At 45.6% G+C, this 12,476-nt stretch overlaps 1 protein-coding gene across 4 annotated transcripts in view; it reads right to left on the reverse strand.

Moving 5' to 3' along the window:
* Nucleotides 1-12,476, reverse strand: part of Dpp6 (dipeptidyl peptidase like 6) — a 906,096-nt gene that overhangs the window by 541,250 nt on the left and 352,370 nt on the right. The window contains exon 1 of one of the 4 annotated variants that reach the window (XM_087656310.1): nucleotides 2,224-2,390. Coding sequence (XP_087512436.1) covers nucleotides 2,224-2,274 — 51 coding nt within the window. The 5' untranslated portion in view covers nucleotides 2,275-2,390. 4 annotated transcript variants of the gene reach the window in all.

Raw genomic sequence — 12,476 nt, forward strand, 5'->3', positions numbered from 1 at the left:
CTTTATCCTTCAAGCAGTTCACACTGGGTAAGACGAAGTGCTGTGGAGTACTATGCAGCTCAGATTCCCTGGGCGTGGCAACCCACTGTGGAACTGAGGCAGAGAGAGGGCTGAGGTGAGTGGGAAGCCACCTTGCCATGCCATTAAGACGTTTTTAAATCCTTCCTCTGGTGTTGTTTCCTAATCTATTTTTGAGTTTTAAAAGAAGTCCTTAATAGCAGTCCGGGGCAATTATCATAAAACTACCATTGAAAAGAGAATAAATAATTCAGAGACCAGACAACAAGAGTAATTATATTACCCATTTTCATTTCTGAATAATTAAGTATTCCTCAGATCCCACACAACGTTCTGCATTATCTAGATCTGATGTTGGCTGGAGAAATCCTGGCTATTTCTTTAGAGCCACCTGAGGGAGTCCTCTAGAAGTGCCTGGGCCAGGGCTAAAACAAAGATCACTTCTGGGCCATGGGCCCTCCTTCTAAAGTACAACGCAATGATTGAAGCTCTGGGGTGATGTGTGCAAGGGGTTTTCTGAACATACAGATGCTCACAGCTAAATGGAAGCTTAGTCTGTAGTAGAAGGAACTCAAAATTGAGCTAGCCTGGTTCATGAAGCACCTGATCCACCACACTAACACCTTAAGGAAGAGTCTGAAGAGTCTAGAGCTAGGCCCCAGGACACGAGGAGCATCCTCTAATAGCTAGTCAGCCCAGGATAAGACATTTAATCAAACCTCTGCAGTCACTTCCTACATAGATGTCTGAGAAAGAGAGAGGGAGAGGGAGAGGGAGAGGGAGAGGGAGAGGGAGAGGGAGAGGGAGAGGGAGAGGGAGAGGGAGAGGGAGAGATCATTTGTTTATGCTGCTCAGAGAACTTCAGAGCTGGATGGAACCACCTACTTTATACAGGACAAGAGTGGGGAACAGCTGCTCAAGATCAGGAGGCTGATTCAAAACCCAGGCAGGGGTGTCCTGCAGCCAAGAGCCGTGCAGGCTGCCTATAGTACATTCAAAGGGGCCATAATTTGTTTGTTGTTGAGATCCTTCTCCTTGCTCAGAAGAAATGCATATTTATGTACTTTATGTATGTTTTAATTTGAGAAGAAATTAATTTGGTTGCAACAAACAGATCATGGACCCCTTGATCTTGTATTACTGGCAAACTCACACTATGATAGTTGCAAGACAAAATAAATAGATATTGTGATTCAAGATCCAACTGACAAAATGCATCTGCACATGCTTGCCTTTCCTAAGTACTTTGGAGCATCGGTCAGAGAAGAAAGCAGTTTCTGTGCTTTAAGAAACGAGTTAGGAGCATGGCTGCTTGTCATTTACCCATCAGTTAAAGGCATTTCTGTGAACAAGGTGCCAGGTCTGGCTTCAGAATATCACAGTCTCACGCAATGTCACAGAAAGACAGAAACCTCTCTTCATAATGGGTCTAGTCTCCCCTCAATTCCCGGACCCCTAAACAGTATCGGAATCTGACACTGACATGCATTACAGACTCGACTCATCACTCCAAGTCTCCACTCTGGAAATAATTCCTTCCTTGTTGCATCTGAGATTGAGAAGTGATTTGCACAGGGCTCTGTCATCCATCAGGGAGAGCTAGAGGGTGAGATTCCAGAACGGCCTGTGACAAGCAGCTTGGTGCCAGTGGCACAGAATACTGGTGGTTGTCTACAGTGCGAGTGCGTCCCTCACTGGAGTGCATGGGAGCCGTTCTCCTGCCTCCTTCAACTCTGGGAGCGCAACCCAAAGCCTCTGATTTCTTAGCTTCCCTCCTTCTGATCAATCAGGGCTTCGGAAGAGGCAGACGGCCAGAAGGAACACCTGTGCACTTTATTCTCAGGACCCTCTTTCTGCCCTCACCCACTACACACGGGTCTGCTCCAGAGGTTGCAATCAGGACGTGCCATCTGGTTCTCAGGTAACACTGTGGCTAAAGGCTAATCTGCCATTTTAAGAAAACTTCTGCTCTGAACAAATACCAAAGCTGAGCTGGTTGTTGATTGCATCTGCCACAGAGTAGTTAAAATTAAATCCCAAACCTTTGGCTAGGCATCCAACACAGCCAACAGAACCTCCAGCGGGAGCCCTGTAAGATAACTCTCCTGCTACACTTCTCACCCCAACCGTTAGCTGCTTTCCTTCTCTCCCCCTTCAGAATCAAACATTTCTTTTCAATAAATTGATTTTTATCCATCTACTCACCCTCCAAAATTGTTTTATCCTGTTCATCCGGGACAGCTTGGAGGCATTCATCCCTATCAGCTGATCTCAGGTGAGGCACACCCCTGCAGCTGCCCCCACCAAATCTTGTGTGCAGGCAGAGATGCCCAGAGCTCTCTCAGCAGGGACACTCCCTGGCTTTTAAGGCTGCTTACCAACAACCACAGAGTTCGCTGTGAGCACAAACAGCCAATAGCTGAACAGGACAGTTAGCCTCTGGGGACCATAGGCAATAGAGCTGCCCCAAGCAGGCTGAGCCTCTGACCTAGGAAGGATCTGCTACCACAGGGAGACTGGGGTTTTTCTAAATTGTCAGGCTACACTCCAGTCTTCAGAGGGGCTCTGCGGACCACATTCTGCTTGTAGGAAGACAGCCTGATGCTTAAACTAATGACTGCATTTGTTTGGGGGGCATGTTTCTCACCATGGGTAGGTATGTTAAGGCCTGGTTTTCTCCTAAAGCTGTCCCTGATTCTGTCTGCTGTTTTACCACAGAAAGGTATGTGACTGTAATGCCAAGGGATACAAAGCTGTCAGTGATTCCTGAGAACAGCTAATTGCTGGCTACTAAGTTTGGTTATTCAGAGGAATAGATATCTGGCTGTGATCAACTTGATGTTATTCAGGAAAACAGATAGGTATATCTGAATGTAATTAGCAGATCTAAGACATGGAGGAGGGAGTGGCCTCCAAGAGCCTAGTGGATGACAGAGTGAAGCTGTGTCCAGAAGGTGTTCTTAACACCGCTTCTGGGACACAGGCACAGGGCTTGTGAGCCCAAGCTCTCTCTATTCCAGTGACTGTAGTTATGCTCTAGGTGTGAACAAGAGCCAGGCGGATGCCAATTACATTCTTATGAGGTCAAATTCCTGTGTTGGGATGCAGTAGTCATTTGCCATTCCTCTTAGGTGAGATCCTCTCAAAGCTACAGTGACCTCCATAGGCCCTGGCCTAGCAGTTGGTGTGTGTGTGCTAAGTGCCCAGTGTCTGAGGGAGGAAGAGCGGGTGGTGAGTGAGTGCTGTGGTTCTGTGCTGTCGACCTAGAGAAGCAACTGCTCTGACATCTTTCTACCTATACAGAAATGGAGCAGCAAGGACTTAATACCAGCAGCTTCTCCTAATCAATTAGGTGCATTCTCATTCTCTCTCTCTCTCTCTCTCTCTCTCTCTCTCTCTCTCTCTCTCCACACACACACACACACACACACACACACACACACACACACACACACCCCACATAGACTTGTTTCTTGTGGTGATGAACTATAAGAGCTCGCTGGAATTTGATAATCACGCAGAAACTAGGACAGAACATCTTTCATGGGACTTGACTGTTGATACAATGAAAGTCACGTGCTAGAAAGGTGGCATAAAGGCAAGCAGGGACAAAATAGATGCCATGGGCTTGACTACATGACTGGGACAAGGGTTTGGGGATGGAGAATTACATGAAAAGCTGAGGACCCAGAGAACGGAAACCTGGGAACTCAGGTGGACAAGGGCAGAATGCTCATGAATGTGCCAAGAATCCGTGTTTGGAGTGTGAGCTTAGAAATTGGTATCATTAGTCTCTAACAGGCTGTCTCTGGGCTAAAGACAGGCTATATCCCAGGACAGTTACTCACCTGAAACCGAAGGAAGAGACTCTAAGGTACAGGAGAAAGAAATGGGGGAAGAGGGTTCTAAGGAGAGAAGCATGGCAGCTGAATTCCAATGTCCTAAACAGAGACAGAGGGACACAAGGACATTTGGGAGTCATATATGTCCTGGAGCCTTCCAATCCCACTGTCCCTGAACATGGTTTTCTCCATGGGGCTGCAGAGTTTTGTTGGGGTTGAAGATAATGTGCTTTTCCCAGGGTGCCTGAGAACACAGTGTTATCTCCAGTCACACACTGTGCAGATGCCTCCCCTCCAGAGCGGGAAGGCAGCTAGCTGGTTTCTCCGCTGGAAATCCATAGTGTCATCTCTGGATCTAAATCCTGCTTCCAGCCACAGACTCTGAGCTCACCTCCTCTGGGCTCTCCATAGCTGGGCAGAAGGGTGTGATTGACAGTGCTGTCTACTTGCTAGGCCAGGCAGCTCCTACTTCCTTACAGCTTTGGTGCTAGGCTCTTCACTGTGACTGACAGCGAGACAATGCCAGCACTCTGGCAGGCTGACACTGGAAGGTGGTGCAGAGCAGAGCCCTCCTAGACCAGCGATGGCCAGGGGAGAGATGGATGAACCTGTCTTCTGTGAGCCCTTTGCATCTTGGAGTCATCCTGTAGTCTGTTGAGGGAATTATTTCCTCACGTTGCTGCTGTCCTGAGCAAGAAGTATTTAGCCCCCCAAACTCTCAATGTGTGGTGGCCTTTTACAAGGTTCTAAGTGGGAAGACTGAGTATTTTTTTTAATCCTAGATGTAGGTGGGATCACATTTTGCAGCTGGGATACAGCTCAAGGCCATACAGAGAGGCAAGGACCCAAATGAGAGTTTATAAACTGGTGCTGCCCCCCTCTCTGCCATGAGCTACAGGTGAAGTAGGCTGGGCATTTTCTTCTGTTGATAGAAATCAAGGAGCTGGGGCTTTTTGAACTCAGCTGGCCAAGGGGCACAGAGACTCAGTCCTCCCCCAAAGCATCACTGTTCTCTCTCCATGGAAACAGAGATGTCTAACAGAAGTCCTTAGAACTTGGGAAAGTCCTGTCCTCCAACTGAGCCCTGGAATACTCAGTCGGGTGGGCAGACTACTTAGCATCATTCCATTACACTCTATCTGGACAGTGCACTCCCTCCTTATCTGAAATACAGTGCATTAGCTCATATGAGGGGAAACCCAGACAAAAAAATAGTCATAATCTCATGAACATGAAGGTTTTCCGGGACTCAGAACCACTCACAGTAGTTTCCTTGGGGTATGCTCTCAGATTTGGGAATCAAAATGCATCCAACGTCCATGTCAGCTATTGATCGGGTCAATACAGCAGCAGAGCAAGTGAAATTTCCCAGGCTCATTCCGTTCCCCACTTAAGAGAGATGCAAGTCAAGCAGAGAGAGCTCCGGGAGTTGGTACTTACGGCCGAATAACACCAAGCCAAGGGATTCAAACTGGCGGCCTTTCTAGCCATTCTCTGTAAAGTCATGTAAGTAAAACCTATGGGCTCAAAACCAAGAAATGCTGATTAATATTTAATGGGTGGTTGGTAAAAATAACGTGGACTTGGATTTATATGATGTGGGAGAGAAGGCAGGGTAGATTCATTGCCCCGGAAACAGACCACAGAGAAGATGAACATCAAAAGAAACATTTAATCACTGAAAATGTGGGTAAGAAAACGTAGGCTTAAGGTACTAAATTATGCAAGACTTTTTCTTTAAAAACCAGATTCTGACAATTTTATAACACTTTATGTCTCCCTGCTGTGCCACTTAGAAAAACGGGACATCCATAGATTCAAGGAGAATGCTTTTGAAATCTTAAAACACCAACCTGGCCTCAAATATTCTCTTAATTAGCATACTCCCAGGGCATCGTGGAAGTTTTAAATTTCAGACAAAGTTCTCTAGTGAAATCTCACATTCTTTTAGGCTGTTGGTCAACTAAGAATTGCATTACCATCTTTAGCTTAACTTGCATAAAAAGACATTAATGATTTATTGACTTTTAAATAAATGGTGTCCGCTGCCTCCACCGGGCATTTGCCTTCTTCCATGGTCTAATGGGTTGTGCAGTAGGCGATCACCTAGTGGTGTGAGATGCCTGAAGATGATGCTAAAGCCTTCATGGATGTCATGTTCAGATTTGGAAGAGAGGAAGCAACAGGAAGCCAGGCTGGCTTTGCACCCCAAGATGGTGACGCCACAGGCTAAGTAGTCTGAGAACAAGCCTCTCACACACCAGAACTCTGATAGAGGCAAAGGCTGAAGCAGCCCCTCTTGCCACGCTCACAGACCCTCCTGAGGCCTTGAGGTCACCTCCCTCATTTACATTCCAGGAACAGCATTGGTGAAATGATGTCAGTTGCATGTACGAAATGAGTTTGAGGTTGTCAGGAATTAAGCTTGGAAAACCTACAGCCATACCTGACGTCTTGGAGATTTGCCATTTCAGGCACCGGTGGCTTTAGACTGACCTCCCAGGGCCACTTATGACACCCCTCATGTAATCAAATGTGGGGCTATGCTCTGCATGGTACCCTTCCCATGCTAGGCATGCTATTTATAGCACACAAATTCCACCTCATTTTCTTATTGTTACTATGACAGCTAGAATTGAGTTCAATTCTCAACTCTAACCGGCTCTTGGGAGAGAGTCCTTCTCTTTGGTAACCCTGCTTGCCTTCCTAAGTCCTCTGGTTCTAACATTGACAGTGCTCTTGCATGGCTCTTTTACCTCCTGGTGTGGATGAGACAATCATTCCATCTCCTGTCACCCCTTCAAGTGTGTCAGCCTTGCTTTCTTCTGGCGCACAGACTCTTTGCAATGGCTTGGTCCAATGCTCTGCCACCACCTGGGCTTCCCTGGTGTCTTGTTCCTCGCTCACATTCCATTCTGAGGCAGAACCTGGCTTCTCAAAGAATGCTAACCTCTCCCCTTTGGCCATTTTCTTTCTACTATTTCCAAAAGTCTTCTATCACACCCAGGCATACCTTCAAAACAAACTGCACTAAGCCACCATAGAATAGGAAAGAATATTTAACCCACAGCAAGTACCATTTCATGCTGTAAAATCTAGAATTAACATCAGCTATCATTTCTTGATATGCACATGGTTGGTCACCACCTTCCAGTGGGAGCCGATGTCAGTGTCTGGGAATCCCAGGTGCATTCTTGCTATTCACATACTCTCACAGAGAGCTAACAGGTCCTCCATTAGAGCTGGCATCTGGCAGGGTGGTTCCTTTCACATGACTCTTTATGATCAGGTGATTGTGAGGGATGGGTAGAGAAAGCTCATTTACTGTACCTTTCTGCTTTCCTGTGGTTGGCCTTGTGGTTAAAGACTGAAGACAGGAGCCAAAACAAATAAAGCAATATACAGTGGTCAGCAGGACCACGCTCTAACAGGGTAGCAGTGCTCCCTGAGGCCTCTGCTATTTCAGTTTGCTCAACAACTTCTTTGCTTCCTGAGCAAATGGCGGATGTTGAGCTCTTGCAAGTAATTGCAGGATGCTGTCGATATAAAGGCCTCATCTTCAAGTTAGCAATGACCTTGTATTCTCAAAGTGCATTGAAGACATATAAATATATATCTACCTATATATATAGGACTGAAGTCTCATCAAGCCATAAAATCTGGGCCTACATTTTACTATCCTCTGAACTCTTAGGTACTGGGTCTGGGGGATAGATATGGACCACTCCACATATGTTAGATTTAATTATCAACTGTAAACATTGTAGAATCTCCTGGGAAGGAAGTCTCAGTGAGGGATTATCTAGACTAGGTTAGCCTGTGGGCAAATCTATGGGTGATTATCTTGACTATACTTCAGTGAGAAGACCCATCCACTATGGGTAGCAGCATTCCCTTGACAGGGGATTCCACAGTAAGAGTGGAGAAAGTATGTTCATTCATTCATTGCTCTCTTGACAGGGAATGTAGTGTGATATGACATTGTGGGTATGACTTGACCCTGTGGAAGTGGTGTAACATTGTGATTATGATATGATTGTGGGTGTGATGTGACACTAGAGTATGACATGACACTAGGCATGTAATGTGACACTGTGGATGTGAAGGACGAGTTACAAGTTTCTTCGACTTTTATTTCCCTACAGTGATGGGCTGTAACCTGGAATTGTAAGCCAAACAAACTACTTCTCTCTTAAGCTGCTCTTGTTAGATGAGTTTTTTAAATCACAGCAACAAGTCAAGGAATTAAGGTACTAAGTCAGGAAGGAAGGCTTCATGTGAAAGGTTTAAGATTTGAGGGATCCCATTGGAAAAGCACTTCACAGACTCTCCTGATTCTTTTACTGTATACACAAAGACACCCACACATATATACCCAGACACACATAGATACATACCTGGAAAGACACACACACACACACACACACACACACACACACACACACGCTCTGATAAGGTTTTACCAATAATTGCTTTGCAAGGCATCCTGACAATGTGTATCTTCCCCACTCAGTTTCTCTCTCTCTCTCTCTCTCTCTCTCTCTCTCTCTCTCTCTCTCTCTCTCTGTGTGTGTGTGTGTGTGTGTATGTGTGCACACACCATGGTGTATATGTGGATTTCAGAGGCTAACTGTCAGAAATTGTTCTTGGCTTTTTTTTTTTTTGAGTCAGGGTCTTTCTTGTTTCTTAAGTGTTGTACCACCAGGCTAGTTGTGGGTTTCTATGCTATCCCCTGCCTCTGTGTAATATTTCACTGTAGGAGTTCTGGAAACACAGATGTATGTATCACAGACAGATGTTTACATGGACTCCTGGGTGAGCTGAACTCAAGTTCTCATGCTTGCATGGTAGAAGCTCCCACTCCATGGCACCTCCATGACCACCAACTAGTTATTCTGTGAGATGGTCAACACAGTAATTGCAGGAGCCGGTGGGTCTTCCTGAGCTGTTTTAGAAGAACTGCCCAGGTGTTTGTCAGAGATGTACATTTAGACCAATCTCCCCACAGTGAGCTTTGGTGACAGTGGGAAGACATTTGCCCATCCCCTCCCGGAGGACAAAGCTGCTACATACAGCAGGTGTACTGGGTTCCCATACATTTGGTGGCTTAATGCAACCCTCACTGCTATCCTATCACAGCCCAGTGCAGCTAGAGTTCCAGCAGAACAAGGCCAGACTCAGTTCAGGGTCCGAGAAGGTAGCTAGCTATCAACAGGCTTGCCTATCTTCTGGAGGCTCTTGGGAAGGATCCATTGCACACCCATCTGTGCTCAGCGTGCAGAACTATCTCTGGCCTTTCCTCAAGAGTCAGCTGTACCTCAAGATTTCTCTTGCTTCAAATTACAGGGGCTCTTCTTTTGATTCTTAGGTTTCAGGCAATTACAGTGGACCCATCTTGATTGTTTAAGATTATTTATCAACCATGGCTCCTTCTGCCAACTCCTTTTGGCAGTATGCACACATGTTCATGGATGAAATACTGGGACAAGGCTCAAAGGAGCCAAAACACTGCCTACTATATTGGGTCAGTGACACCATTTCTGTGTCACTGTGTGACGGACAGAATTAAGTATTAAAAATAACTTCACTATAAAACAGTTTAGCTGGGAAATTATTCTATATTGTATAAGGTTAAAAACAAAAACAAATTAAATTGGCAAGGTTTTAACCTAGTGAATATCAATTCATCTGTGAATTCTTCCACAGTGTTTAGCTCTAGTTTTGGAGATGGGGACTCTGAGAGAGACCTGTGAAGCATCCCTGAATAATCAATCATCTACAGCAAGTGCAGAGTAGCTGTCATGGCTATAGGGACATTCCTGAAGCTCCTGAGTCATGGTTGCCCCAAGCTCTCTGTGCTTCTCAGCTGACTTCAGTGCCACCTGGCTTGTGTCTGAGCACCAAGGCCTGTTCATGTTTGAGTGGATCATCCCTGCAGTGGTCAATATTAATTGCCAAGTTTACAGGATCTAGAATCACCCACTAGGAAAATCTCTAGGGGTGTCTGTGAGAGGGTTTCTAGATTGGGTTAGCTGAAGGGGGAAAGCCCCACTCCGGACTGGATAGCACTGTTCAATGGACTGGGGTCTCTGTACTGAATGCAATGAATGAAGAGAGCCAAGGATGGGCGTCTCTTTTTCTCTGCTTCTCTACTCCAGCTCCCTCATGCTCCTGTAACCACTGTGGACTGACTCTCAAACTGTGAGGGAAACAAACCATCACTCCCTTAAGTTGCTTTTGTACTGCATTTAAGCAGATCAACAAGAGAAGTAACCAATATGGCCCCCTGGTTGAGCCTCTTTGAGTTGGATGTGGAGAATGGGCTCCAGAGCTGAGGAGGTGGCTCCACCCATACAGCACTTGATTGACATGTACAGGAGCCTGGGTTCAATTCCCATACTGAACAAAGAAGACAAAAGAATGGACTATGTAAGAAAGGGGAGGAGACAGGAGATGAAGGAAGAAAAAGTACACAGAAGCTGGAGGAAGAAGTGCAGTGAGCACTTAAGAGGCAGAAAGAGAGGGCAGAGGGTAAGGAAGATTGAACAAGCAGCATTAGCATCAGGAGACAGAGGCTCCCTCATTACTGGGACCCTGAATCTCCCTTGACATAACCAAATCCATTTATTCTATTTATTTCTTGGTAGGGAAGGAGATTGATCAGCAAAGAGCCAGGTGAAGATGCTGTGAGGAGAAGAGAAATCAAACAGAGCCAAGTACCTCCAGGAAGCGTTAGGAACCAGCAGCCTCACTCCTGGGGTCACAGCCGACACCAGAGAGCAGAAAACTGATGGGTTAGCTCCCCATCGAGGTGGAAGCCTGCTACAGAAACTACATGTCTGTTCCACACAGGGTGAAGCTACTGAATGGAACAGGTTTTTAAAAAAGTGAAGGCATAGCAGATCCCAAGGGACCTGTTTTCACCAGAATAAACTGCCTGGTGCTGTAACCAGAGAGGCATGTTTGCCTGTCTTCCCACATCAGGCTAGATTCTCACTAGTTTTATTACTACTGAAAAAAAGAAAGGTTGAAAAGCAAGACACTTGCCCAGTTCCTTTGGCATCATTCCAAACCAGCACACTTCAAGCCTCTGAATCATAATTGGGTTAGCATTTCATACCCAACAAGAATTAAAATGAAAAATGGAAACTGGATCACACATTTAAGTTCATCTAAGTGAGAAAGATGGTTGAGGGACATGTGTGGGAAAAGAGGCACATTAAATACAAACACATAGGTCATCGCTACAAAACCAAGCCATGTGTAAGGGGAGGACTCCCAGGTAGGGTCCCAGCGTTTAGATGTGTGCAGATCTTGGGGAGCTCTGGTTCACAGTCAAAGTAAGCAGCAGATCTGTGAGCAGGGAAGCCACTTTAGCTGTACTCAGAACCCGGGAGTCTGGGCAGGGAGTTCCCAGGAGCCATGCTGAGCCTCAAGAGCCAGAGTCATCTCTCCAGGAGGCCCTCCTTGAGGGACCCAGAAGAAGGCTGAGCCTGCATTCACAATCCCTGGAACTGTGCTGGGCGTCACAGATGCAGATTTTCAATTGGAGTTGGGGAGCCAGGGTAAACGATAGGTTGGCTCAGATTGGGGTACATGGAAAGTCAGGAACAGAAAACAGAAAGTATCAAATAAAATGGCACATGAAGAGTGCGTATGAGTGGGGAGGTTGGTGCAGAAGAGAGTTCAGGTCAGAGCTGGAGGTTCAGGGAGCTCAGGGACACGGTCACTGTATAGGTATGAGGTGGGTGAGGACAGTCAGGCTTCTTTGGAGAGGGTTTATTTATTTTCTATTTTTATTATGCTATTATTATTATTATTATTATTATTATTATTATTATTATTATTATTAATCAAGGGGAAGTCATGAGACAGCTATTGGGAGTTGTTTCTTTCCTTCCACCATATGAAATCCAGGGATCTGACTCCGTTGTCAAGTTTGGTGTCAAGTGCCTTTAACCCACTGAGGCATCTCACTGACCCTGTAAGGGGGCTTAAGGGAGCACAGCCTATGCCCCTGGACTGGCGTAAGCCCCCTTCCCATCCCTGTGGAAGAGCCAGGACTTCGACTACAAGGCTCCATTCATTTCATTTCTTGTAAAGCAACTAAGAATAAAGACTGCCCACAGACTTCTTTAAAATTTCTAAGTTGCTTTCAAATCAATTTCCATGACTTTCATGCCATCCAAGGCAACACTGTGAGAAGCCATTTGTGTCATACAAATATTTACAATGCTATTGCAAGTACACAAAATTTCAGTTAGGCTAAGAAACAAGATTCCTCAATGAATTTCATTGCCATGTAAGCTTTATTGGTATGGGATCTACCAGGCACTCTATACACCCAAAACTGATTGTAATGTGAAAATATACTTTTTTCTGTATGGTTTCTTGCTCATTTGTAGCAAACACAACACGCTATTTGGTCAAGACACACTTGTAAATAGTGTTTTCTGATAAAACTTCTTGCCATGGTGATTTTGTAAAGTGTGGGGCACCACTCACACAAGCACCCCCATGCCCAATCTTCATAAAGCGAAGGACAACAGTGACTGTAATATTCCACTTTTTAAATGATTTATTTATTTTTATTCATGTTACATCCTGACTGCAGCT

Source organism: Rattus norvegicus, chromosome 4 (genome assembly GCF_021556685.1).
Source record: "Rattus norvegicus strain SHRSP/BbbUtx chromosome 4, alternate assembly SHRSP_T2T, whole genome shotgun sequence".
Lineage (NCBI taxonomy): Eukaryota > Metazoa > Chordata > Mammalia > Rodentia > Muridae > Rattus > Rattus norvegicus.